This window comes from Scyliorhinus torazame, chromosome 10 (genome assembly GCF_047496885.1).
Source record: "Scyliorhinus torazame isolate Kashiwa2021f chromosome 10, sScyTor2.1, whole genome shotgun sequence".
Taxonomy (NCBI): Eukaryota; Metazoa; Chordata; class Chondrichthyes; order Carcharhiniformes; family Scyliorhinidae; genus Scyliorhinus; species Scyliorhinus torazame.
Window position 1 is genome coordinate 133,305,037 of NC_092716.1, and position 27,418 is coordinate 133,332,454.

The 27,418-nt window shown below is 49.9% G+C and overlaps 1 protein-coding gene across 1 annotated transcript in view; it reads left to right on the forward strand.

Annotated features, from left to right (window-relative positions):
- Nucleotides 1–27,418, forward strand: part of agbl2 (AGBL carboxypeptidase 2) — a 310,115-nt gene that overhangs the window by 209,863 nt on the left and 72,834 nt on the right. Inside the window, exons 15-16 of the mRNA XM_072518765.1 lie at nucleotides 6,234–6,297; nucleotides 13,620–13,856. Of these exons, the coding sequence (XP_072374866.1) occupies nucleotides 6,234–6,297; nucleotides 13,620–13,856 (301 nt within the window). The remainder of the gene's footprint in view (nucleotides 1–6,233; nucleotides 6,298–13,619; nucleotides 13,857–27,418) is intronic.

The following is a 27,418-nucleotide window of genomic DNA, read 5'->3' on the forward strand; positions in this document are numbered from 1 at the left end:
GGGGGGTGGGAGATCAGGGTTCCCCCAGTAAATGGGGTTGGGAGGTCAGGGATCCCCCAGTGAATGGGGATGGGCGATCGTGATTCCCCAGTGAATCGGGACGGGCGATCATTGTGCCCCAGTGAATGGGGATGGGCGATCAGGGTGCCCCAGTGAATGGGGACGGTCCATCAGGGATCCCCCAGTGAATGGGGACGGGCGATCATTGTGCCCCAGTGAATGGGGACGGGCGATCAGGGTTCCCCCAGTGAATGGGGACGGGCGATCTGGGTTCCCCCAGTGAATGGGGCCGGGCGATCAGGGATCCCCCAGTGAATGGGGACGGGCGATCAGGGTTCCCCCAGTGAATGTGGACGGGCGATCAGGGATCCCCCAGTGAATGGTGACGTGCGATCAGGGATCCCCCAGTGAATGTGGACGGGCGATCAGGGATCCCCAAGTGAATGGGGCCGGGCGATCCGGGTTCCCCCAGTGAATGTGGACGGTCGATCAGGGTGCCCCAGTGAATGGGGACAGGCGATCACGGTTCCCCCAGTGAATGGGGACGGGCGATCAGGGTTCCCCCAGTGAATGGGGATGGGCGATCAGGGTTCCCCCAGTGAATGTGGACGGGCGATCAGGGATCCGCCAGTGAATGGGGACGGGCGATCAGGATCCCTCAGTTAATGGGGACGGGCGATCAGGGTGCCCCAGTGAATGGGGATGGGCGATCAGTGTTCCCCCAGTGACTGTGGACGGGTGATCAGGGTTCCCCAGTGAATGGAGGTGGAAGGTCAGGATTCCCCCAGTGAAAGGGGGTGGGAGGTCCGGGTTTCCCCAGTGAATGGGGTTGGGAGGTCAAGGTCCCCCAGTGAATGGGGGTGGGAGGTCCAGGTCCCCCAGTGAATGGGACGGGTGGTCAGGGATCCCCCAGTGAATGGGAGTGGGAGGTCAGGGTCCCCCAGTGAATGGGGGTAGGAGGTCAGGTTTCCCCCAGTGAATGGGACGGGAGGTCATGGGCCCCCCAGTGAATGGGGGTGGGAGGTCAGGATCCCCCAGTGAATGGGGGTGGGAGGTCAGGGTTACCCCAGTGAATGGGACGGGCGGTCAGGGATTTCCCAGTGATTATGGAGTGGTGTTCAAGATCACCTCAATGATTGGTTAGTGGGTTATAGAATGACCCCCACTGATTATGGAGTGGGTTAAAGAATGAGCCCCAATGGCTGTGAGGCTACAGGCGGAGTTCGGCTTGTTAATCACAGGGAGGACGGTGGAGCAGCTGAGGAAGGTGAGGGGGGTGATCTGTGAGTATGGAGAGAAGGCCAGCAGAATGCTTGCACAGCAGCTTAGAAAGAGGGAGGCAGCCAGGGTGATAGGGAAAGTGAATGACGGAGATGGGATCCTGGTTGGAGATTCAGCAGCGGTGAACATGGCGTTTAGGGATTTCTACAGTTGGCTGTATAGGTCGCAACCCCCTACGGGGCCGGAGTGAATGAGGCACTTCTTGGGGGGGCTGAATTTCCCAAAGGTGGACGGGGAGCTGGTAGAAGGGCTGGGGGCCCTGGTCGGGTTGGAAGAGATAGTGGAGGGTCTAAAGGCCAAGCAGGCGGGTAAAGCCCCAGGGCCGGACGGGTACCCAGTGGAGTTTTATAAAAGGTTCTCTGGGATATTGGGGCCGGTGTTGATGAGGATGTTCAATGAGGCAAGGGAGAGAGGGGTGCTGCCCCCGACGATGTCACAGGCCACAATTTTGTTGATTCTGAAGCGGGACAAGAACCCGGAGCTGTGTGGGTCCTGCAGGCCGATATCCATGTTGAATGTGGACACCAAACTGCTGGCCAAGATTTTGTCCTCCAGGATTGAGGATTGTGTTCCGGACGTTATTGGGGAGGACCAGACTAGGTTTGTTAAGGGTAGGCAGTTGGTGGCCAATGTAAGCAGGGTGTTAAATGTGATCATGATGCCCCCGGATGGCAGGGAGGTGGAGGTAGTGGTCGCAATGGATGTAGAAAAGGCTTTTGATCAGGGAGAATGGGATTATCTGTGGGAGGTACTGGGACGGTTTGGATTTGGGCGGGGCTTTATTGACTGGGTCAGGTTGCTGTATCAGGCTCCTGTGGCAAGTGTATGGACGAATAGGATAACATCAGACTATTTTAGACTGCACCGGGGACGAGACAGGGATGCCACCTCTCCCCACTGTTGTTCGTGCTAGCTATAGAGCCGCGGGCAATTGCTCTGAGAGCCTCAAGGGGGTCGGGGGGGGGGGGGGGGGGGGGGGGGTGCACAGAGTCACGCTCTATGCAGATGACCTGCTTCTGTATGTATCGGACCCATTAGAGGGGATGGAAGAAATCATGAGGATTCTCTGGGAATTTGGCCGGTTTTCGGGGTATAAGCTAAATATGGGGAAAAGTGAGATGATCGCAGTCCAGGCGAGGGGACAGGTGAGGCGATTGGGGGAGCTGCCGTTTAGATTAGTTGGGGGAAGCTTTAGGTACCTCGGCATTCAAGTGGCGTGGGAATGGGACCAGCTGCATAAATTAAATCTGGCCCGGCTAGTAGACCAAATGAAGGACGATTTTCGGAGATGGGTCGCGCTCCCGTTGTCATTAGCTGGGAGAGTGCAGACGGTGAAGATTAGGGGCAGCACGGTAGCATGGTGGTTAGCACAATTGCCTCACAGCTCCAGGGTCCCAGGTTCGATTCCGGCTTGGGTCACTGTCTGTGTGGAGTCTGCACGTTCCCCCAGTGTGTGCGTGGGTTTCCTCCGGGTACTCCGGTTTCCTCCCACAGTCCAAAGATATGCAGGTTAGGTGGATTGGTCATGATAAATTGCCCTTAGTGTCCAAAATTGCCCTTAGTGTTGGGTTGGGTTACTGGGTTATGGGGATAAGGTGGAGTTGTGGGATTGGGTAGGGTGCTCTTTCAAAGAGCCGGTGCAGACTCGACGGGACGAGTGGCCTCCTTCTGCACTGTAAATTCTATGATTCTATGACCGTCCTCCCGAGATTCCTGTTTGTATTTCAGTGTCTCCCCATTTTTATTCCGCGGTTCTTTTTTAAACGGGTCAACAAAGTGATCTCTGGCTTTATTTGGGCGGGCAAGAACCCGCGAGTAAGGAAGGTAATGGGGAGAGGGCGGGCTGGCACTGCCAAATTTTAGTAACTATTACTGGGCGGCGAATATAGCTGTGATCAGGAAGTAGGGGAGAGGTCGGCATGGGAGCGTATGGAGGCGGCTTCATGCAAGGGCACCAGTTTGGGGGCGTTGGTAACTGCGCCTCTGCCGTTCCCGACAGCATGGTACTCCACCAGCCCCGTGGTGGTGGCGGCCCTGAGAGTCTGGGGGCAATGGAGGAGACATGTGGGAGCAGAGGGAACATCGGACTGGTCCCCAATCTGTAATAATCACCGATTTGCCCCGGGAAGTATGGATGGGGGTTCTGGATATGGCGGAGAGCAGGGATTGAGAGGATGGGGGAATATGTTTATAGAGGGGAGCTTTCCGAGTATGAGGGCGCTGGAGGAGAAGTTTGGGTTGGCGAGGGGAAATTAATTTGGGTATCTGCAGGTGCGGGACTTCCTACGTAAATAGGTGTCAACCTTCCCGCTCCTACCGCTAAGGGGGATTCAGGACAGGGTAGTTTCCAGAGGGTGGATAGGAGAAGGGAGCGTCTTGGACATTTACAAGGAACTTATGGGGTCAGAGGAGACGCAGACCAAGGAGCTGAAGCGCAAGTGGAAGGAGGAGCTGGGAGGCGAGACAGAGGATGATCTATGGTCGAAGGTGTTGAGTCGAGTCAACGCGTCCGTAACATTTGCCAGGCTCAGCCTGATATAATTTAAGGTCATTCACCGGGCTCACATGACAGTGGCCCAGATGAGCAGATTCTTTGGGGTGGAAGACAGGTGTGCAAAATGTGCGGGAGGACCAGCGAATCATGTCCACATGTTTTGGGCATGTCCGAAGCTTAGGGGATTTTGGCAGGGGTTTACAGATGTCACATCCACGGTGTTAAAGAAATGGTGGCACTGAGTCCAGAGGTGGCGATTTTCGGGGTGTCGGAAGACGTGGGAATCCAGGAGGAGAAAGAGGCAGATGTTCTGGCCTTTTCTTCCCTGGTAGCCCGGAGACGGAAACTATTAGCTTGGAGGGACTCAAAGCCCCCGAAGTCGGAGACCTGGCTATCGGACATGGCTAGCTTTCTCTGTTTGGAGAAAATCAAGTTCGCCTTGAGAGGGTCAATGTTGGGGTTCGCCCGGAGGTGGCAACCGTTCGTCGACTTCTTCGCGGAAAATTAATCGTCAGCAGAAGAGGGGGGGGGTAGTTTTGCTTAGAGTAGAGGGTCAATAAAGGTGGGACCTGTAAGGGAGGGAGATGGATTTTGCACTATGTTTATAATTTCATGTACATTGTGTTGTTATAATACAAAAAAATACCTCAATAAAATGTTTATTAAAAAAAATAATCCTGATCCGGAATTCCTTACACTTTCTGCAGTCAAAGTGTCATACAGCACAGAAAAGGCCCTTCAGCCCAGCCCAGTCTCTGCCTCCACCACCCTTTCAAGCAGCGAGTTCCAAACTCCCACCACTCTCTGGGTAAAAACGGTTCCCCTCACATCCCTCTAAACCTCCTGTCCTCTTGTCTCTGTGTTCCTGTGACCAAAATTTATCACTTCACACATTTCTGCATTGAATTTCTTGTGGCACATCAGTCCACGCCACCAACATATCTATGGCTTTTTGAAGGTCTACACTGTCCTCTCCTCCATTCACACTGCTTCCAGGTTTTGTGTCATCCTCAAATTTTTAATTGTGTCCTGTGTACACCAAGGTCTCAGTCATTAATATATATCAGGTCTTAACAAGGATCCCGATAAACCTGGCTCCACTCTCAAAATCAAACAGAACCAACTTTGAACAGATCTGTGATTAATCAAGTCATATTTGTCCAACACTTAATTTTGCCTCTCAAAGCTTTCTCACCTGACTGACCTCAAGTTTATTTTATTGAACAAGAGTGTAATACTTCCAATTCTCCAGTTTTCTGACACCAATTCTAGCTCGAAGGAGGATTGGGAGATTATGGCCAGGGCCCCTGATTGTTCCAACTGTCTGACTGCAGACAGATGATTTGGACATTTTGTCAGTGCTGTTTGCAAGAGTTTGTTTTGGGTAAATTGGTTGCTGTATTTGTGGAAACAGTGTACCGTTCAGCTCAGTGGGATAGACAGCTGGGGCGTCATTCTCCGACCCCCCGCCGGGTCGGAGAATGGCCGTTGGCCGCCGTGAATGCCGCCCCCGCCGAAGTCTCTGGTACCGGAGATTGGGCGGGGGCGGGAATCGGGCCGCGCCGGTTGGCGGGACCCCCCGCTCAATTCTCCGGCCCGGATGGGCCGAAGTCCCGCCCAGAAATTGCCTGTCCCGCCGGCGTAAATCAAAGCTGGTATTTACCGGCGGGACCAGGCGGCGCGGGCGGGCTCCGGCGTCCTGGGGGGGGGGGGGGGGGGGCGCGGGGCGATCTGACCCCGGGTGGTGCCCCCACGGTGGCCTGGCCCGCGATCAGGGCCCACCGATCCGCGGGCGGGCCTGTGCCGTGGGGGCACTCTTTCCCTTCCGCCTCCGCCACGGCCTCCACCATGGCGGAGGCGGAAGAGACTCTCCCCACTGCGCATGCGCGGGAAACTGTCGGGGGTCGCTGACGCTCCCGCACATGCGCCGCATGTGCTGGCGGGGTACCAAACGCCATTTCCGCCAGCTGGCGGGGCAACAAACGCCATTTCCGCCAGCTGGCGGGGCGGAAATCCCTCCGGCGTCGGCCTAGCCCCTCAATGTTGGGGCTCGGCCCCCAAAGATGCGGAGCATTCCGCACCTTTGGGCCGGCGCGATGCCCGTCTGATTGGCGCCGTTTTTGGCGCCAGTCGGCGGACATCGCACCGTTGGGGGAGAATTTCGCCCCTGGTTTGTAATACAGAACAAGGCCAGCAGCGCAGGTTCAATTCCTGTACCAGCTTACCCGAACAGGCGCCGGAATGTGGCGACTAAGGGCTTTTCACAGTAACTTCATACTTGTGACAATATTATTATATTATTATTACACGTCACGTAGGCTCGCGCTGAGAAAGTGCATTGAATAATCATGAGGGACCTGAGATTGTTAAAGATACTAGGTCAAGTGAAGCCCTAGTTTCTATGATAAAGCATGTTTTCTCAGTCCCTCCACTGATGTCTGCTTGTCTTCAATTCCAGGCAGCGTGGTTCGAAGCAATGGCCTGTCGCTGGGGTCGGATGTCAGCTCCAGGTCAGAAATACGGTACGGTATCCGAGTGGGAATCACAGCATTAAAGTGGAGTGTCCAATACTGCAGGAATTCTTCTTAAACTGTCAACTCAGAATGACCCTGGGGCATTGCGGTGTCAAGGATGGAGAGGGTACGCCGGTGGGGGGGGGGGCAAAGATAAGAGGGGTGTAGAGGGCAGGGCAGCCGGGAGTGGGTGTCTCTCATCTTATGCTACTGGTTACTTTGATCTGGAAATTTCATGCTAATTGAGTTCCTGTTGGAGAATGGAATAGATTTCAACACAGACACACAGGATAAGAAATCAACACTCCCAGGACAGGTACAGCACGGGGTTAGACACAGGAAAGCTCCCTCTACACTGTGCCCATCAAACACTCCCAGGGCAGGTACAGCATGGGGCTAGATACCGAGTAAATCTCCCTCTACACTCTCCCCGCCAACCACCCCCAGGGCAGGTACAGCACAGGGTTAGATACCGAGTAAAACTCCCTCTACACTGTCCACATCAAACACTCCCAGGGCAGGTACAGCACGGGGATTAGATACCGAGTAAAGCTCCCTCTACACTGTCCCCATCAAACACTCCCAGGACAGGTACAGCACAGGGTTAGATACAGAGTAAAGCTCCCTCTACACTCTCCCCGCCAACCACCCCCAGGGCAGGTTCAGCACAGGGTTAGATAAAAAGTAAAGCTCCCTCTACACTGTCCCCATCAAACACTCCCAGGACAGGTACAGCACGGGGCTAGATACGGAATAAAGCTCCCCCTACACTGACCCCACCAAACTCTTCCAGGATGGATGTAGCACTGGGTTAGATACAGAGTAAAACTCCCTCTATGTTGTCCCCATCAAGCATGCCCAAGGCATGTACAGCACTGAGTAAGATACCGAGTAATGTTCCCTCTACACTTGGCCCATCAAACACTCCCAGAACAGGTACAGCATGCGTTTATATACAGAGTAAAGTTCGCTCTACACTGTCCCCATCAAACACTCCCAGGAGAGGTACAGCACTGGGTTTGAAACAGAACAAAAACAATACAGCACAGGAACAGGCCCTTCGGCCCTCCAAGCCTGTACCGGTCATGATACCACGCAAAATGTAAAGAGTAAAATGAATGTAAGAGTAAAATGTATTTTGGGGATTTAGAGAGTGACCTTTCCTTCCTCTTGTTTTTCACTCTCTTTCCCCTTTGCTTTGAGGCCCTGTGTCAAGTGTCACTGAAAGTAACTCGTTGAGTTCTTTTACTTGTGTTTCCTATTTCTCAATAAGCCAGCCTCAAGTATGATGTAATCTGCCTTCATGATCCTTCTCTGCTTCCTGCCTGTCTTAAAGTGCTGAGTATGATTAATACAAATTTTAATGGCTTCATCTTTAGTTCTCTTCTCAAAGGCAGCTCCTTGGCAATGATTCACTGGAGCACTGTAAACTGCCCTGATTTTTACCGTGTGCATGGTGAGGAGGAAGGCTAAGCTGCAACGGGGACCATCACTGAAACCCGTCCTATCAACATTCTGCAATAACCATTGACCAGAAACTGAACTGGACTAGCCACATCAATACTGTGGCTACCAAAGCCAGTCACAGGCTAGGAATCCTGCAGCGAGTAACTAACCTCCTGACTCCCCAAAGTCTGTTCACCATCTACAAGGTACAAGTCAGGAGTGTAATGGAATACTCCCCACTTACCTGGATGAGTGCAGCTCCAACAACACTCAAGAAGCTCAACACCATCCAGGACAAAGCAGCCCACTTGATTGGCACCCCTTCCAGAAATATTCAGTTTATTTAAACATGAAGTGAAATCTATTAAACAATAAAACAATTAAAATACTAATCCTAACTCAAAATGCTGGGGAACTTAACTCTATCCTAATAGCAGTTGTGAGTTTGGAAGGTGCTGAGGAATCTTGGTGAGTTCTATGCCACGAGTAATAAAGCCTGGAATACTAACTGCTCTCTCAACCTGCCCTGCCTCCTTCAATGAGATAAGCTTCTGTGCTCCTACATCTCCTTTAGAATTGTAACCTTCATTTTGTACTGTATCTCCATGTTCTTCCTACCAAAATGCACCACCTCACACTTCTCCACATTGAACTTCATCTGCCACATATCTGCCCACTCCACCAGCCTGTCTATGTCCTTTTGACGTTCTGCACTTTCCTTTTCACAATTCACAATACTCTCAAGTTTCGTACAATCCACAAACTTTCTAATTGTCCCCTGCACACCACAATCTAGGTCATTAATATATATCAGTAAAAGCAAGGGTCCCAAAACTGACCCCTGGGGAACACCACTATAAACCTGCCTGCAGCCTGAAAAATATCCATTGACCATTACTCTAGAATGAGAGGTCACAGATATAGGTGGAGACGCTGTTGATTTTGAACTGAGATGAGGAGGGTGGTGGGTTTGTGGAACTTGTTGCCCCATAGTGCAGTGGAGTCTGAATCATTAGGGTCGGATCAAGGAAAACCCCAAGGCTTTTTACTCTTATGTGAGAAATAAAAGAATGACCAGGGTGAGGTTAGGGCCGGTCAAGGACAGTAGTGGGAACTTGTGCATGGAGTCAGAAGAGATAGGAGAGGTGTTGAATGAATACTTTTCTTCAGTGTTCACCGAGGAGAGGGGCCATGTTTTTGAGGATGAGAGAGTGATACAGGCGGCTAGGCTGGAGGAGGTAGATGTTCTGAGGGAGGGTATATTAGCAATTTTGAAAAACCTGAGGGTTGACAAGTCCCCTGGGCCAGATGGGATATATCCTAGGATTCTTTGGGTGGCAAGGGATGAGATTGCACAGCCTTTGACTTTGATCTTTGGGTCCTCACTGTCGACGGGGATAGTGCCAGAGGACTGGAGAGTGGCGAACGTTGTTCCTCTATTCAAGAAAGGGAATAGGAATGACCCTGGTAATTATAGGCTGGTTAGTCTTACTTCGGTGGTCGGTAAGTTAATGGAAAGGGTCCTGAGGGATAGGATTTATGACCATTTGGAAAGATGCAGCTTAATCCAGGATAGTCAACACGGATTCGTGAAGAGTAAGTCTTGCCTCACAAATTTGATTGAATTCTTTGAGGAGGTAACTAAGTGTGCAGATGAAGGTCGAGCAGTTGATGTCGTATACATGGATTTCAGTAAGGCGTTTGATAAGGTTCCCCATGGTCGGCTCATGAAGAAAGTAAGGAGGTGTGGAATAGAGGGAAAGTTGGCCAATTGGATAAGTAACTGGCTATCACATAGAAGACAGAGGGTGGTGGTGGATGGAAATTTTTCAGACTGGAGACCAGTTACCAGCGGTGTACCACAGGGATCAGTGCTGGGTCCTCTGCTATTTGTGATTTTTATCAATGACTTGGAGGAGGGGGCTGAAGGGTGGGTCAGTAAATTTGCTGATGACACCAAGATTGGTGGAGTAGTGGATGAGGTGGAGGGCTGTTGTTGGCTGCAAAGAGACATTGATAGGATGCAGAGCTGGGCTGAAAAATGGCAGATGGAGTTTAACCCTGATAAGTGCGAGGTGATTCATTTTGGTAGGACAAATTTGAATGCGGATTACAGGGTCACCGGCAGGGTTCTGAGGAATGTGGAGGAACAGAGAGATCTTGGGGTTCATGTCCACAGATCTCTGAAGGTTGCCACTCAAGTGGATAGAGCCGTGAAGAAGGCCGATAGTGTGTTAGCGTCTATTAACATGGGGCTTGAATTTAAGAGCCGTGGGGTTATGCTGCAACTGTACAGGACCCTGGTGAGACCACATTTGGAGTATTGTGTGCAGTTCTGGTCACCTCACTATAGGAAGGATGTGGAAACATTGGAAAGGGTGCAAAGAAGATTTACCAGGATGTTGCCTGCTTTGGAGGGTAGGTCTTATGTGGAAAGGTTGAGGGAGCTAGGGCTTTTCTCATTGGAAGCGAAGGAGGATGAGAGGTGACTTAATAGAGGTTTATAAGATGATGAGGGGGATAGATAGAGTGGACGTTCAGAGACTAGGTGGATGTAGCTGTTACAAGGGGGCATAACTATAAGGTTCAGGGTGGGAGATATAGGAGGGATGTCCGAGGTAGGTTCTTTACTCAGAGAGTGGTTAGGGTGTGGAATGGACTGCCTGCTGTGATAGTGGAGTCAGACACTTTAGGAACTTTCAAGCGGTTATTGGATAGGCACATGGAGCACACCAGAATGACAGGGAGTGGGATAGCTTGATCTTGGTTTCAAACAAAGCTCGGCACAACATCGAGGGCCGAAGGGCCTGTTCTATGCTGTACTATTCTATGTTCTATTAAATGGTTTCAAGAAGAAGATAGATATATTTCTGACTTTAAAAATGGGCTAAAGGGATATGGGAAACCGGCAGGGAGGTGGATTTAAGACCAGGAAGAGATCAGCCACGATCTGATTGAATGGTGCAACATGCTCAAGAGGCTGAATTGCCTACTTCATGGGCACATGGGCGGCACGGTAACACAGTGGTTAGCACTGTTGCTTCACATCTCCAGGGTCCCAGGTTCGATTCCCGGCTTGAGTCACTGTCTGTGCGGATTCTGCACGTTCTCCCTGTGTCAGCGTGGGTTTCCTCCGGGTGCTCCGGTTTCCTCCCACAAGTCCCGAAAGACGTGCTGTTAGGTAAATTGGATATTCTGAATTCTCCCTCTTGTACCATAACAGGCGTCGGAATGCGGTGACTGGGGGCTTTTCACAGTAACTTCATTGTAGTGTTAATGTAAGTCTACTTGGGGCAGCACGGTGGCGCAGTGGTTAGCATTGCAGTCCCAGGTTCGATCCCGGCTCTGGGTCACTGTCCATGTGGAGTTTGCACATTCTCCCCGTGTTTATGTGGGTTTCGCCCCCACAACACACAGATGTGCAGGGTAGGTGGATTGGCCACACTAAATTGCCCCTTAATTGGAAAAAATGAATTGGGTACTCTAAATTTAAAAAAGTAAATGTAAGCCTACTTGTGACAATAACGATTATTATTATTAATTCCTATGCTACTCTCTACTTCCTGTTATTCAGTCCATTTTGCATCCACGTTGCTACTGTCCCTTTTATTCCATGAGCTATAGCTTTTCTCACAAGTCTGTTATGTGGCACTGTATCAAATGCCTTTTGAAAGTCCATGTACACAACATCAACAACATTTCCTCATCGGCCCTTTCTACTACCTCATCAAAAAACGCCAAGTTAGTTAAACATGATTTCTTCTTCTTAATGAACCTGCATTTGTCCATGTGACAAGTGGCTAGTAACATTTGTACCACAGAAATGCCAGGCAATGACCATCTCCAATAAGAAAGAATCTAACCATCGCCCCATGACATTCAGTGACATTACCATCGCTGAATCCCCCACCATCAACATCTTGGCAGTTCATTGACCAAAAACTGAACTGGACTATCCATAATAATACTGTGGTTACAAGAGCAGGTCAAAGGCTAGGAATCCTGCAGTGAGTAACTCACCTCCTGACTCCCCAAAGCCTGTCCACCATCTACAAGGCACAAGTCGGGAGTGTGATGGAATACTCTCCACTTACCTGGATGAGTGCAGCTCCAACAACTCTCAAGAAGCTCAACACCATCCAGGACAAAACAGCCCTCTTGAATGGCACCCATTCCACAAACATTCAAACCCTTCACCACCGACGAATGGTGGCAGCCGTGTGTACCATCTACAAGATGCACCGCAGTAACTCACCAATGTTTCTTAGGCAGCACCTTCCCACCCCACGACTTCTACCATCTAGAAGGACATGGGCAGCAGATACCTGGGAACCCCACCACCTGGAGGTTCCCCTCCAAATGGGGCTGGTTTAGCACTGTGGGCTAAACAGCTGACTTGTAATGCAGAACAAGGCCAGCAGCGCGGGTTCAATTCCCGTACCAGCCTCCCCGAACAGGTGCCAGAATGTGGCAACTAGGGGCTTTTCACAGTAACTTCATTGAAGCCTACTTGTGAAATAAGCGATTATTATTATTAAGTCACTCACCACCCTGACTTGGAAATATATCGCCACTCCTTCATTGCTGCTGTGTCAAACTCCAGGAACTCCCTCCCTAACAGCACTGTGGATGTACTTACACCGCATGGATTGCAGCAGTTCAAGAAGGCAGCTCACCACCACCATCATCTCAAGGGCAATTACGGACGGGCAATAAATACTGACCTACATCCCATGAGTTAATTTGCCTCGAGAAATTCGCCCAGCAGCAATGTTACACTGACTGGTTTGTAAATGCTGGGCTGATCTTTGTACCTTTTTGTAAAGAAGGGAGTGACGGTTGCAATTCTCCAACCCTCTGGCACCACACCTGAGTCGAAGTAAAATTGAAAAGTTATGGCCAGTGCCTCCACAATTTCCATTGTCACTTCTCTCAGGAACCTTGGATACATCTCCTCGGATACATTTCCTCCAGACCTTACACTTCATCAATTTTAAATACAGGCAGGCTATCCAATTCCTGTGTCTGTGTGCCTCCCCAAATCAAAGTTAAACACTTCTAGTGTCTGAATTACGTCCACTGTCACCATGGCCTGGGTAGCATCTTCTTCTTGGTTCAGACAGAATGTAAAGTATTCATTTGGGTGGCATGGTAGCACAGTGGTTAGCACTGTTGCTTCACAGCGCCAGGGTCCCAGGTTCGATTCCCAGCTTGGGTCACTGTCTGTGCGGAGTCAGCGCGCTCTCCTTGTGCCTCTCCTCCAGTTTCCTCCCACACGTCCCGAAAGACGTGCTGTTATGCAAATTGGACATTCTGAATTCTCCCTCCATGTACCCGAACAGGCGCCGGAATGTGGCGATTAGGGGCTTTTCACAGTAACTTCATTGCAGTCTTAATGTAAGCCTACTTGTGACAATAAAGATTATTATTCTAACACTTCATCCATGCTCTCTGTCTCCATGTGTAAATCCTCAATCTACTCTGCTCCTGTCTTGTAGGTTTCTTATTTCCAGCATTAGCATTGTTCTATCATTTTGCTTCAGGCTGTATATTTGTGTAGAGCACCTCTCCCATGCTACCATATGTTGACTCTTGCTCAGTAAACCATGGTAAATTAGCATGAGTCTGTGTTCCTTATTCCCAGACCACTTTGCTGAGGATTGTGATAAGCATTTGCTCAAATCAATTTCACTCGGTTGATGTGAGAATCTGCGTGTTTCTGACCCAGTTCATTTCCTCCCCGCACGAACCCGCGGTCAATTCTGTGCCCGGTTACAAGGTGGCTCTCAGTCTGTCACTGTCTGAATCGTTTTCACAGTAACTTCATTGCAGTGTTAATGTAAGCATACTTGTGACACTAATAAAGATTATTATTATTATCTCAGACCAGTTTGCATGGGAAAGTGAGTGTAGTGATTGTCGACTGGCCTCCATCACCCCTCAGCGGCGAGCGATGTACCAGCGCCACACTCTTCCGGTAAGCATCGTGGACCAGCGCCAATGTCAGGAGCTTGAGCAGGAAGCCAGTTCATCAATCAAACAGCATCCACCCCCTTTCAATGCCGAGCTGGAGTGTACAAATGCATTGGGGCGGAGATTGAGTACCTCCAGCTGGAAACTAGGTAAGAAAGCAAGTTGTGCTATTACGGTCACGGACCTGACCCCAACAGTGGCTAGGATACTGGACAGAAACCCCAATATTTTATTTTAATTTTGTAAGACTGTGAGGCAAGGATACCTCGCTCCAGGAGTAATTTCACGCAAAATAGGGATATGGTGTATTAAAACAAACTTTATTCCTAACACAGTATTAAAATATCTTTAACATCACATAAGAAAAATAGCTAACAATTACCCCTGAAACAATGCTAATCAATACAGTGACATAATAACCCTTAACTTTATTCCCACCCAAACCATCTCAGCTCTCAACCCACTTTCTAATACAGTTAGCATTCAGAAATACCCATTGTACAGAGATGTCTGGATACTCTGCTTTGAGAAAGAAAGATCGTTAGACACTGCTTTAAAGAAAGGGACCTGATCCTCCCTGTCAGGGCAATGCAGGATCTGTAACTGAAGTTTTCAGAATCTGTCTTCACCTCCCTGTGTCTACATGGCTCTCACCCCCACAACCCAAAAATGTGCAGAGTAGGTAGATTGGCCATGCTAAAGTGCCCATTAATTGGAAAGATTTGAACAAAGAATCTGTCTTCATGATTTCACTTCCATCTTCCAACCAACTAGAAACTCCTGTCTGTCTCAACTCACTGTTGAACCTGCCTATCCTGTTCACAGAAAAATTCTGCTTCTGGCCTCAGTCATATCTTTAACTGGACTGCAGTGAGAGCAGATGCTTGACTTCTGCTCACATCCCAATCTAAAACTCAACTGAACTGTTTGTCTGAATAATGTCTTGTATCTTAGCTCCTCCCAATAATGACATCATTTTACCAAGCTGAAACACAATGTATCTAATTAATTCCACAGGGAACCCCCTTAATCCAAACAAAACTCCATTAGCCCAAGCTTTAACGGTGCCTTAATTGCACCCCTGGCTCCAAACCTTTCAAACCAGGATTCTTTAAAAATACTACTGCCGCAGTCACATACACACTGACCCAGGCTTTTAACCCTTAGTGCACTAAGGGTCACATATAACAAATTATTACATTCATCACAGTTGATCTTGTGGAAGTTTTAGTAATTTGAAGGATTGATGTTCAGCTACATAGTGAGCCAGTGTAATAATGTCCTGGAAAAATAGTGCTTGAAGACCTAATTTTGGACAATGGGGGAATTCAACCCTGACCCTGTAATCACAAATGAAGGCTACACATTTGGCTGAAAACAAATAAAATCGGAGATGAAGATAAAGTAAATGTTTTAGGAAAAATCAATTCAGACCAGTTCAAAGTAGTCAAAAATCTGTACTCAAGGTACCAGTACCACTGGAGATTCATTTCAGGGAATACAAAACCAGTCAGAAGTACAGAAGTCTAGAGGGACTTTGGGATGCATGTGCATAGTTTCCTGAAGGCAACAGGATAGGGTGATAAGGTGGTTAAGGAGGCATATGAGATACTTGCCTTTGTTAGCCAAGACATAGAATATAAAAGCAGGGAGGTTATGATGGAGCTGTATAAAACACTGGTTAGGCCACAGCTAGAGTTCTGGTCACCACACTATAGGAAGGATGTGATTGCACTCGAGAGGGTGCAGAGGTGATTCACCAGGATGTTGCTTGGGCTGGAGCGTCTCTAATATGAAGAGAGGCTGGTTATACTGGGGTTGTTTTCCTTAGAGCAGCGAAGGCTTAGCGGAGACCTGATCGAGGTGTACAAATTATGAAGGACATAGGAAGAAATGTTTACCCTTAGTGGAGGGGTTGATAACTAGGGAGCATCGATTTAAGGCAAGGGCAGAAGATTTAGAGGGGATTTGTGAGAAAACCTTTTCATCCAGAGAGTGGTGGGAGTTTGGAATTTCGCTGCCTGAAAGGGTGGTAAAGGCAGAGACCCTCATAATATTTAAGAAGCATTTAGATGAGCGCTTGAAACACCATAGCATACAGAGCTACGAACCAAGTGGTGGAAATTGGGATTCGAATAGGAAGGTGCTTGATGGCCAGCACATACATGATGGGCCGAAGGTCCTCTTGTTGTGCTGTAAACCCCCTGATTCTCTGACTATTGGTCCAGTCATTGACCAGGTGTGCTGGTTTCTGGAATTTTGGGATTTAAAAAAATAAATAAATTTAGAGTACCCAATTATTTTTTTGCCCCCAATTAAGGGGCAATTTAGCGTGGCCAGCCCACCTAATCTGCACATCTTTGGGTTGTGGAGGTGAAACCCACTCAGACACGGGGCAAATGTGCAAACTCCACACGAACAGTGACCCGGGTCCTCAGCGCCGTAGGCAGCAGTGCTCACCACTGCACCACCGTGCCACCCCTAGGGATTGGGGGGGTTTTCGGGTGGTGTCTAACCCATGTTTCCCACAAGACCCCCATACTGTGGACTATCCTTAAATTCATGGGATTCTGGACTCAGATTATGGCACAATTAGGAATTAAATGCCATTGTGAGTTGCATTGCATGGAAAGAAACAGTTGTTAAGTGAGACTTTTGCAGATTACATTCTCAAATTAAAGAAACTCTTTCATCACTGTGGGTTGGCACAAACTTAGAAATCGGCCTTAGGACTTCCAGTGACGGTGATGTGCTGAGTGGACGCCATCAGATGGCACTCCTCCAGACCAGAGCCAAATAGGCACTTCTGGGCGAATTTTATCCAAAAATTCGAAAGCAAATTTACCTCAACGGCAAGAGGAAAGCAACCACACAAAAATGGCACAAACGGGACATCGAGGGGTCAAAGGGACAGCAGAAGTGGCGGAAAGGGCCACGAACAGCAGGCGGATGAGATGGCGAACCCACGAGGTGAAGGGGCACCGGCCACCCAGAAGAGAGGGAGACCAACGACCCGAGCAACAGCCCCCCCCCCCCCCCCCCCCCCCCCCCCCCCCCCCCACCTGGAGACGGATGGAATAGCTTCCTGATGAAGGAGCTGACCACCATGAAAGAGACGATCAGGATAGAAATCCAGGTGGTGGTTAATGTGGCGGTGACAGAGGCAATGGTCACCATACAAAAGGCAGTCGACAGCAGGGGAAGAAAGTGGAGGCACAGGAGAGGACAATCCACGACCTGGAGAAAGCCTCGACGGACCAGAGCGACAGGATCGCCTGGGAAGCGGAAGTGAAAACGTTGGTGGCAGCCCAAGGGAACTTAAAGGGGAAAGTCCAGGACCAAGAGAATAGGTTCCGACGACAGAATATTCGGATCATGGGCCTTCCAGAAGGCATTGAGGGCAGAGATCCGACGGGCTACGTCGTCCAATTGCTGGGTAACCTAGTCAGGAGAGACGGCTTCCCCAACCCCTCAGAGCTGGACAGAGCACACAGGTCGTTGAGGCCGAAACCCAAGGCCGGGGAGCAGCCGAAGGCGATCATCGCGAAGCTGCACAAATATCAGGGTCGTGAGAGGATCGTGCGGTGGGCAAGACAGACTAGAGCGAGCATGTGAGAAGGACACAGAATTTGAATTTACCAGGACATTGGGACAGATCTGGCAACTCAGGGCTGAGTTTGACCAGGGAAAGTCAGCCCTCTACAAAAACGGGGTGCGGTTTGGTATGCTGTTCCCAGCCAGGCCCTGGGTTACGAACTAGAACAAAGAGCACTAGTTCAGTACCCCGCCAGTCTGGACAAGGGGCAGGCGAGACAACGATGAAGGCTGATCAGAGGTAGATCGCTAAAGAAACAGAGACTCATTGGACAGTAGATATGTGCGCGGGACTGTGCTGCCTCGCTCTGATCAAAAAGACCGGGTCACAGAAAGAGCGAGGACAGGGGAATGCAGGTGAAGATATATCCAGAGAAAGCGGGCAGTCAGCGGGTGTACGATAGGGGCTAGAGCAGCCCCGGGAGGGGAGCCACCGCACAAGCAGCGATAGCTTGCACGGGAAGATAGACAAGGGTGGCCGCAACGCACCTCCTGGACGGGGGGGGGGGGGGGGTGGAAGTTGGTTTTCGGATTGGCTTTGGCAGGTAAGGTTCAGGCTGAGGAGACAAGCAGCCACTTTGGAGGGTCCCTGAACAAAGGGAAACCCTGGAGTGCAGGGGCGCGTCCAACAGGTAAGTACAGTTGATTCCGTAGGAGCGGGGGGTCAGAAACCCTCCACCAGGATTATCACCTGGAATATCTGGGGACTTAACGGCCCAGTGAAAAGATCCAGAGACTTCACCCACCTAAGGAGTTTGAAAGTCAACATAGTCTACCTCGAGGAGACACACCTGAGAGAGAAGGACTGACGGCGGGTAAGAAAGGTCTGGGTGGGACAAACATACCACTCGTGTTATGGGACGAGGGCTAGTGGAGTAGACGTACTGATAAGCAACAGGATGAGGTTTGCAGCGACGGGGATGGTACGTCATGGTCAGCGGTATCCTAATCGCGGCACCGGAGGTACTGGTAAATGTGTACGTGCCCAACTGGGACGACACAGACTTCATAAAAAAGACCATGCGGAAATCCCCGACATTGACACATACCGACTGATCATGAGGGGCAACTTGGACCCACTGACAGACCTATCGCACCCCAGATCGGGGAAAAGGACGGGCATGGCTAGGGAACTGGCAACATTCATGGAGCAGATGGGGCGGTGGACCCATGGCGGTTCCTACACCCCAGTGAGAGGGAACTCTCGTTCTTTTCACCGGTTCACAAAGTATATTCGAGGGTAGACTTCTTTTCAGTGGAGAAAGCGGTGATTCCTAACATAGTAAAGGCGGAATATTCCGCCATAGTTTTCTTCGATCACACTCCACATTAATGGATGTGAGGTTGGAGACAGGCCATGCCCAATGCCCCATGTGGAGGTTGGACACGGACCTCTTGGCCGATAAGGCCTTCTGCCGAAATTATCACAGGCCATAGGCGAGTATGTTACAAATAACCGGAATGGGGAAGTCTCACCTTCTACATTCTGGGAGGTACTGAAGGCGGTAATTAGGCGAGCAATTATAACCTACAAGGCGCGTAGAGACAGGGGAGAAAGGGCGGCCAGGCAACAACTGATCGACTCCATTCTGGAGGTCAACAGAAACTACTCTGAGGCCCCGACTGCAGAGCTTCTGGTGGAGAGGAAAAAGCTAATGGACTTTAACCTGTTATCCACCAGGAAAGAAGTGCACCAACTCCGCCAGACACGGGGGACTTTCTATGAACATGGGGAAAAGGCTGGCCCCCTACTGGGTCACCAGCTGAGAAAGCAGGAAGCCATGAGGGAAATAGCGCAGGTAAAGAAAACCAGAGGCAGACAGGTAATCGAGCAAAAAGAGGGCAACCAAATGTTTGCGACCTTCTACCGAGGGCTGTACACGTCCAAACACCCCAACAGGGTTATCTCTGATATCCAGAAAAGAAAAAAACCCAGCAGAATGTGGATCATGCAGACCCATTTCGTTGCTCAAGTAGACTTGAAGATACTCGCGAAAGTCCTGGATCTCAGAGATGGTGGTGGAGATAAGTACTCTTTGGTTGAGATAACGGTTCCTCAATGGACTGGACATGCCAGTCATGGGGGACGATAGACGGGGAGAGCTGGCAGCACCAATCGGCCTGGGAGAGAACATGAAGAGCAATCAGCTTCATGCAGGCGGGGAAGGCGCCGGGACCTGACGGGTTCCCGGTGGATTTCTGTAAGAAATTCGCACCAGCCCTGGCCCACACCTCCAGGACATGTTCGCAGACTCACTAGCAAGGGGCACCCTGCCTCCTACCCTAAAACAGGCCTCGATATCGCTGATATCCAAAAAAGACAAGGATCTGACGGAATGCGGATAATACAAACCCATTTCGCTGCTTAATGTAGATGCGAAGTTACTAGCGAAAGTCCTGGCCAAGAGACTGGAGAACTGCGTACCAGAGGTAGTCGCAGAGGACCAGGCGGACTTTGTCAAGGCTGGGCAGCTAACTGTGAACATCAGGCAGCTGCTAAATGTAATAATGACCCCATCCAGGGAGAGAACACCAGAGGTGATCGTCTCCCTGGATGCAGAAAAGGCCTTTGACAGAGTCGAATGGAAGTACCTCATTGAGGTACTGGTTCAGTTTGGGCTAGGGACAGGATTGACCTCGTGGGTGAAACTCTTGTACAACACCCCCAAGATGAGCTTTCGGACCAACACCACCAGCTCTGAATACTTCCAGCTGCACAGAGGCACAAGGCAGGGGTGCCCACTGTCCGCACTCCTGTTCGCCCTGGCAATTGAACCACTGGCGATTGCTCTGCGAGATGCAAAAAGCTGGAAGGGTATCCAAAGAGGATGCAGAGAGCACAAAGTGTCGGTCTATGCGGAAGACCTGCTCTTCTACATCTCTGACCCACAGAATGGCCTGAAATAACAATGCAGCTCCTGGAAGAGTTCCGAGCCTTCTCGGGCTACAAACTCAACCTGGGCAAGAGCGAGGCATTTCCGGTGAACCCGAATGGGGGATGGACAGAGCTTGAGGGACCACCATTCAAACTAGTCCTAAAAAAATCCCACTACCTGGGGATCCAGATAGCCCATGCCTGGACACGGATCCACAAATAGAATCCGACCAGTCTGGCAAAGGACCGACAGAGATGTGATGCACTCCCGCTTTCCCTGGCGGGGAGAGTGCAGACAATCAAAATGAACGTACAGCCGTGGTTCCTCTTCCTGTTGATCTTCATACCGATCTTCATCCCCAAGGCCTATTTCCACAAAGTAGACTAAATGATTATGGCTTTTGAGTGGGGATGAAGTATGGAGAACATCAACCCGCCGCCGCCGCTCCGCATCGCCGGCAATCTCGGGGTCAATTGGAAGATTTTTAAACAGCGCTTCCAGCTCTTCCTCGAAGCCACGGACAGGGAGAACGCCTCAGAGACCAGGAAGATTGCTCTGCTCCTCTCCACGGCCGGGCAACACGCCATCCACATTGTATACCCTGTATACAACTACATCTAGCCCTGCTGAATCTACAGTACTACCACTGAGCGACTAGCCGAGAGGTTGAGGGGATGGATACGAGAACCGAACATGGAATGGGTGAGGCTGGAGGAGTCCTGCAAAGGAACAACCTCCCGAGTCCTCGCCACTGCAGTGCTCCCATCCCCCCCTCCCCCGACAAAGTACACATCCAGCCCGGTGGTGGTAGCCACCCTGGAACCAAATAGGCAGCACTTTGGTCTAACCGAGATGTCCTCCATGGCCCCCATCTGCGGCAACCACAAATTCCCCCCAGCCATGCTTGACACCACCTTGAAAAAATGGAGACAGGATGGGGAGGGACTTTTACATAGGGGAAAGACTCGTGGTCAGGGACTTTTACATAGGGGAAAGACTCGCGACCTTGGGCAAACCGACGGAAGACCTGGACCTGCCGACGGGACAGGAACTCAGGCACCTTCAAATTAAACACTTTCTCCGCAAGGAGACAGCAAAGTACCCCAGGGCCCTGAGAGACACACTACTCGAGGGACTAATAAATACAGACAGTAAGGAGGGGGGGAACTGTGGGAACATATACAACTGTGGTTACTGGACAGGGCAAGATTACCACTGGACGAAGCCAGATGGAAATGGGAAGGTGAACTGGGGACGGGGATGGGGACTCTGGAGCAAAGCTGAATTAGCAGGTTCTTCCTGGAGGTGGAGGACAAATACGAACAGTGCCAGGGTGGCCCGGCCAACCACACCCACATGTTCTGGGCCTGCCCCAGACTTGTCGGTTCTCGACAGCCTTCTTCGAGACAATGTCCAAGATTGTGGGGGTGAGGGTTGAGCCGTGCCCAAGAGTGACAGTCTTCGGGGTATCGGACCAGCCAGAACTACACATAGGGGAAGATGGCAGACGCTCTGGCTTTTGCTTCCTTAGTCACACGCTGGAGAATCCTGCTCGGCTGGCGATCAGCACCGTCCACAGCTGCAGACTGGCTGGCAGACCTGTTGGAATTTTTCCACCTGGAGAAGATCAAGTTCACCATCCAAGAGTCAGATGAGGGCTTCCACAAAGCGTAGGGGCAATTCATCAGCCTGTTCCATGACCTGTTCGAGGCCAATAGCGACTAGGAAGGGGGGAGGGAGCTATTTCTGTTCTTGTACAGAGCCAATTACTCTGTCAACGTACTAAAGAGCATCTAGTTCAAGACTAGTTAATTTTATTTTAGTATAATAAACTGCGGCTAGGGAAACTACAAAACAGGAGCTACTACATGATGTGTTGGGTGTTCTGGATCACAAACAGCTCACCAACACTGGAAGTGGTGCAACTCTATTTTATTATAAGGTTAACTATATTAACATACTTGAACTGTGGGTAAATGCAATACCAGCTTTAACTGTTGACCCTTGCCTAGACCTAACCAGGTGATGCACTCAGCACATGGTGAATGTCTGTGTTGCAGGCTGTGAGCTCTGTGCTCCGAGCTGGCTGCTACTATAATGAGCGGGAACTCTCCTGTCCCCTGTCTTTATAGTGCGTGTGCTCTCACTGGTGATTGGCTGCGGTGTTGTGTATGCTGATTGGTCCCACTGCATGTCCATCAGTGTGTGTGTGTGGCTGCACCATAATACACTGGTGTATATTATGACATCCCCCCTTTTACATAAAGAACATGTGCCTGCGTGACAATAAATATTGTGTAGTGAATGTACCTGAATGTACCTGACTATGTGTGTGCGTGTTATTTACATGACTATGTACATGAGGCTAATCTATTTACACGGGAAGGTGCCTGGTGCAGAGAAATAGGGTGTCACACCAACAACAAAATGAACATTATATATAAACTACTGGAACGATGAAACAGGATAACAGAACAGATCAGAGTCCAACATCATAAAACTCATAAGTCAAGTCTCTGAGGTGGGCGACGAATTCTGGTTGACCGTCAGGGTGGCACACCACTCGTCGTCTGGATCAATGCTGTGCACCGATTGGCTGGTAGTTTTAATTCAGGGACAACTTGTTCTTTGTTATAACAGCGACTCGAAAAGGCTCCCTCGGGTCCTCGGTGCCACTGACCTGCGGGAGGTCGGAATCGGACTCGGTGAATGTGGGTTGAATTGCCCGAACGTTCCTGCGAGGCTGGCTGAAGCGATGTGAATTGGCAGGCTGAGTTCCTCGACAGCAGGCAGCATAGTGGCCAAGTCTGCCACATCGTAGGCATTGTCGCGATTTTGCAGGACAATGCCCGCTTTAAATGGGCGGAGCCACAGTTGCCGCACATCGTGACGTCAGTACCGTGCATGCACTGTGCGGTCCTGCGTGGTGCGCACCTGCGCATCACGTTCCTCCACGTCACCGTCCCTTCGTTTGGCGCGTACAAGCGCGGGAGGCCGTGAAAAGCGCTCGAAATGGCCGCCCTCATCCAGGCTGCAGCCTTGGAGGTGTTCAGTTGTTTGGACCCGTTCCGCCTCGTGGGGACCTTGCCACGTCGTTTCAGCCGCCTGTATGTGGGAGTACCGGCTGGTGGCATTTTCATGCAGGACACAGGTCTCATTGGCAGTCGCTAGGGTGAGTTGCTTAATTTTGAGGAGCTGCTGACGCAGGGGGTCCGACAGAACACCAAATACGATCTGGTCGCGTATCATGGAGTCGGAGGTGGGCCCATAGCCGCAGGAATGCGCAAGATGCGGAGGTCTGTTAAAAAGATTGGAAAGGCTCGTCCTTACCCTGCAAGCGCTGCTGGAACAGGTATCTTTCGAAGCTTTCATTAACCGCTATGCTGAAGTGGGTATCGAAATTGAGGAGAACCGTCTTGTACTTTGTCTTGTCCTCGTCGTCTGCGAATGTGAGGGAGTTGAAGATGTGGATGGCATGTTGCCCGGCCGTGGAGAGGAGCAGAGCAATCTTCTTGGTGCCGAGGCGTTCTCCCTGTCCGTGGCATCGAGGAAGAGCTGGAAGCGCTGTTTAAAAATCTTCCAATTGACCCCGAGATTGCCGGCGATGCGGAGCGGCGGCGGCGGGTTGATGTTCTCCATACTTCAGGATGCCGGAATGCTGATTAGTTGCAGGTGGGTCTCAGAAGTACGAGTATGCAACCACTCCTTGTACCATGATGTGTTGGGTGTTCTGGATCACAAACAGGTCACCAACACTGGAAGTGGTGCAACTCTATTTTATCATAAGGTTAACTATATTAACATACTTGAACTGTGGGTAAATGCAATACCAGCTTTAACTGTTGACCCTTACCTAGACCAAACCAGGTGATGCACTTAGCACATGGTGAATGTCTGTGTTGCAGGCTGTGAGCTCTGTGCTCCGAGCTGGCTGCTACTAGAATGAGCGGGAACTCTCCTGTCCCCTGTCTTTATAGTGCATGTGCTCTCACTGGTGATTGGCTGCGGTGTTGTGTATGCTGATTGGTCCCACTGCATGTCCATCAGTGTGTGTGTGTGTCTGCACCATAATATACTGGTGTACATTATGACACTACAAATTAATAGTTACTCTTCAAGACTCCTCCCCAGGCGACAGTGTCACAGGTTACTACTTGCCTGAAACCTACTGGTCGGAGGCTATATATCTTTACACATACACTTGTTAATATCACTTCAGGAGGAATGAAGGAGGGGGAAAAACAAATGAGGACACACACAATGGAAAGAAGCAGAGAGGGCAAGGGAGAGGTGGGAACCCAAGGGAATCACAGAATGAAACATGGGGGAAAAGTGAGGAGGGGAGAGGCCATGTAGCCCCCCCCCCCTTCCCCCCCACCCGACCCCGCAAAGACAACTAAAAACCGCAACGGATTGGAGCGGAGCACAGTGCGTGACGCCCAGGGCAGAAGGCAGCACTAAGAGGGAAATCTAAACTACCAATGGGGGGAAGGGAGGGGAGGGAGTGGGGCAGAAGGCAGACAGGGACACCATGTGTAAAAATCTCTACCAATAAGAAACAACTTTATATATAAATACCAGGTACACCATAGATTGAGTTGTTACTCTGTAAAAATTGTAAAAACTGGGAAATATCAATCAAAATATTTTTAAAAAGAAAAGAAACTGACCTTAGAGAAACATTCATAGGACACCCAAAGGGCAATAAAATACTGGCCATGTTTTTGAGGAAAATGAATAAGCTGACAGAGGAGGAGGCTTGCGATGAGGCCACAGCACAGAGAGCAGGAGAGCTCCACTGGACTTCTGCAAGATCCTGGTCACAGTCTCAGAATCAGAACCGTAGATGCTGCAGTTTGCAAAGAACCATGGAAAGGTTACAGCACAGAAAGAGATCATTGACCCATTGAGGCTGTGCAGCCTGAACAAACTAGCCACACATTCTAATTCCACCTTCCTGGTTCGAAGCCTTGCAGCTTCAGATGTTGATCCAGGTACCTTTTAAACGAGTGAGCATTTCAGCCTCAACCATGAACTTAGGCAGTGAATTCCAGACACCCACCACTCTCTGGGTGCAAAGGTTTGCTTACCAATCACCTTAAATCTGTGCCCTCTCTTAATTGACCTCTCTGCTAAGAGAAACAGATCTTTCCTGTCTGATCCTTCTAGGCCCTTCTTATTTTGTACACTTCAATTAGCCTTCTCTGGTCTAAGGAAAACAACCCCAGCCTTCCCAGTCCCTCTTCACAGCTGGGATTTCCCAGTCCCGCCAACATTTTTGGAAATCCTCTCTGTGTTCACTGGAAGTGTTGTACGTGGGCTGGTCTGGTCTCGTGGGGTGGCGAGGTCGGGTTCACCTTCCGGTGTGGTCAGGACCCTGAGCGGGGTTTCTGTCGCTCCGGGGATGGTTTGGACATTTCTGCTTTGTGGCGAGGTCTCATGCCCCCACGGTCTAGAACATAGAACATAGAACTGTACAGCACAGTACAGGCCCTTCGGCCCACGATGTTGTGCCGAACTAGTCTGAGACTAAGATCAAATCAACCTATTCCCAATCATTCTAGTGCACTCCATGTGCCTATCCAATAACCGCTTGAAAGTTCCTTAAAAAAATCACTGGCTTTGAAAGCAGACTAAGGCAGGCAGCACGGTTCAATTCCCGTACCAGCCTCCCCGAACAGGCGCCAGAATGTGGCGACTAGGGCTTTTCACAGTGACTTCATTTGAAGCCTACTTGTGACAATAAGCGATTTTCATTCAAGTGTCCGACTCCACTACCATAGCTGGGAGTGCGTTCCACGCCCCAACCACTCTCTGAGTAAAGATCCTACCTCTGACATCCCTCCTATATCTTCCACCATGAACCGTATAGTTATGCCCCCTGGTAACAGCTACATCCACCCGAGGAAAAAGTCGCTGAACGTCCACTCTATCTATCCCTCTCATCATCTTATACCCCTCAATTAAGTCACCCCTCATCCTCCTTCGCTCCCTCAACCTTTCCTCATAAGACCTACCCTCCAATCCAGGCAGCATCCTGGTAAATCTCCACTGCACCCTTTCCAATGCTTCCACATCCTTCCTATAATGAGGTGACCAGAACTGCACACAATACTCCAAATGTGGTCTAACCAAGGTCTTGTACAGTTGTAGCATAACCTCACGGCTCTTAAACTCAATCCCACTGTTCATAAATGCTAACACACTATTGGCTTTCTTCACGGCTCTATCCACTTGGGTGGCAACTTTCAGTGATCTATGGACATGAACTCCGAGATTTCTTTGCTCCTCCACATTCTTCAGAACTCTGCCGTTAACCCTGTAATCCGCATTCAAATTTGTCCGACCAAAATGAATCACCTCACACTTATCAGGGTTAAACGCCATCTGCCACTTTTCAGCCCAGCTCAGCATCCTATCAATGTCCCTTTGCAGCCTACAACAGCCCTCCACCTCATCCACTACTCCACCAATCTTGGTGTCATCAGCAAATTTACTAACCCAACTTTCAACTCCATCATCCAAGTCATTGATAAAACTCACAAATAGCAGAGGACCCAGCACTGATCCCTGTGGTACACCACTGGTGACTGGGCTGCAGGATGAAAATTTACCATCTATCACCACCCTGTGTCTTCTATGTGATAGCCAGTTACTGATCTAATTAGCCAAATTTCCCTCTATGCCATGCCTCCTTACTTTCTGCATGAGCCGACCATGGGGCACCTTTTCAAACGCCTTACTAAAATCCATGTATACGACATCAACTGCTCTACCTTCATCTATGTACTTAAGTTACCTCCTCAAAGAATACAATCAAACTTGTGAGGCAAGACCTACCCTTCACAAATCCGTGCTGACTATCCTGGATTAAGCTGTATATTTCCAAATGATCATAAATCCTATCATTCAGCACCCTTTCCAATAATTTACCTATGACCGAAGTGAGACTAACCAGCCTATAATTCCCAGGGTTATACCTATTCCCTTTCTTGAACATGGGGATTCGCATTTCTCCAGTCTTCTGGCACTATTCCTGTAGACAGTGAGGACATAAAGATCAAAGCCAAAGGCTCTGCAATCTCATCCCTCGCCTCCCAAAGAATCCTAGGATATATCCCATCAGGCCCAGGGCACTTATCTATCCTCCGGCTTCTCAAAATTTCTTCTTTTTTTTTTCAATAACTTTAATTAAAGTTTTCACAAAATATCAACAACAAAATGAAAAAGGAACCCAATAG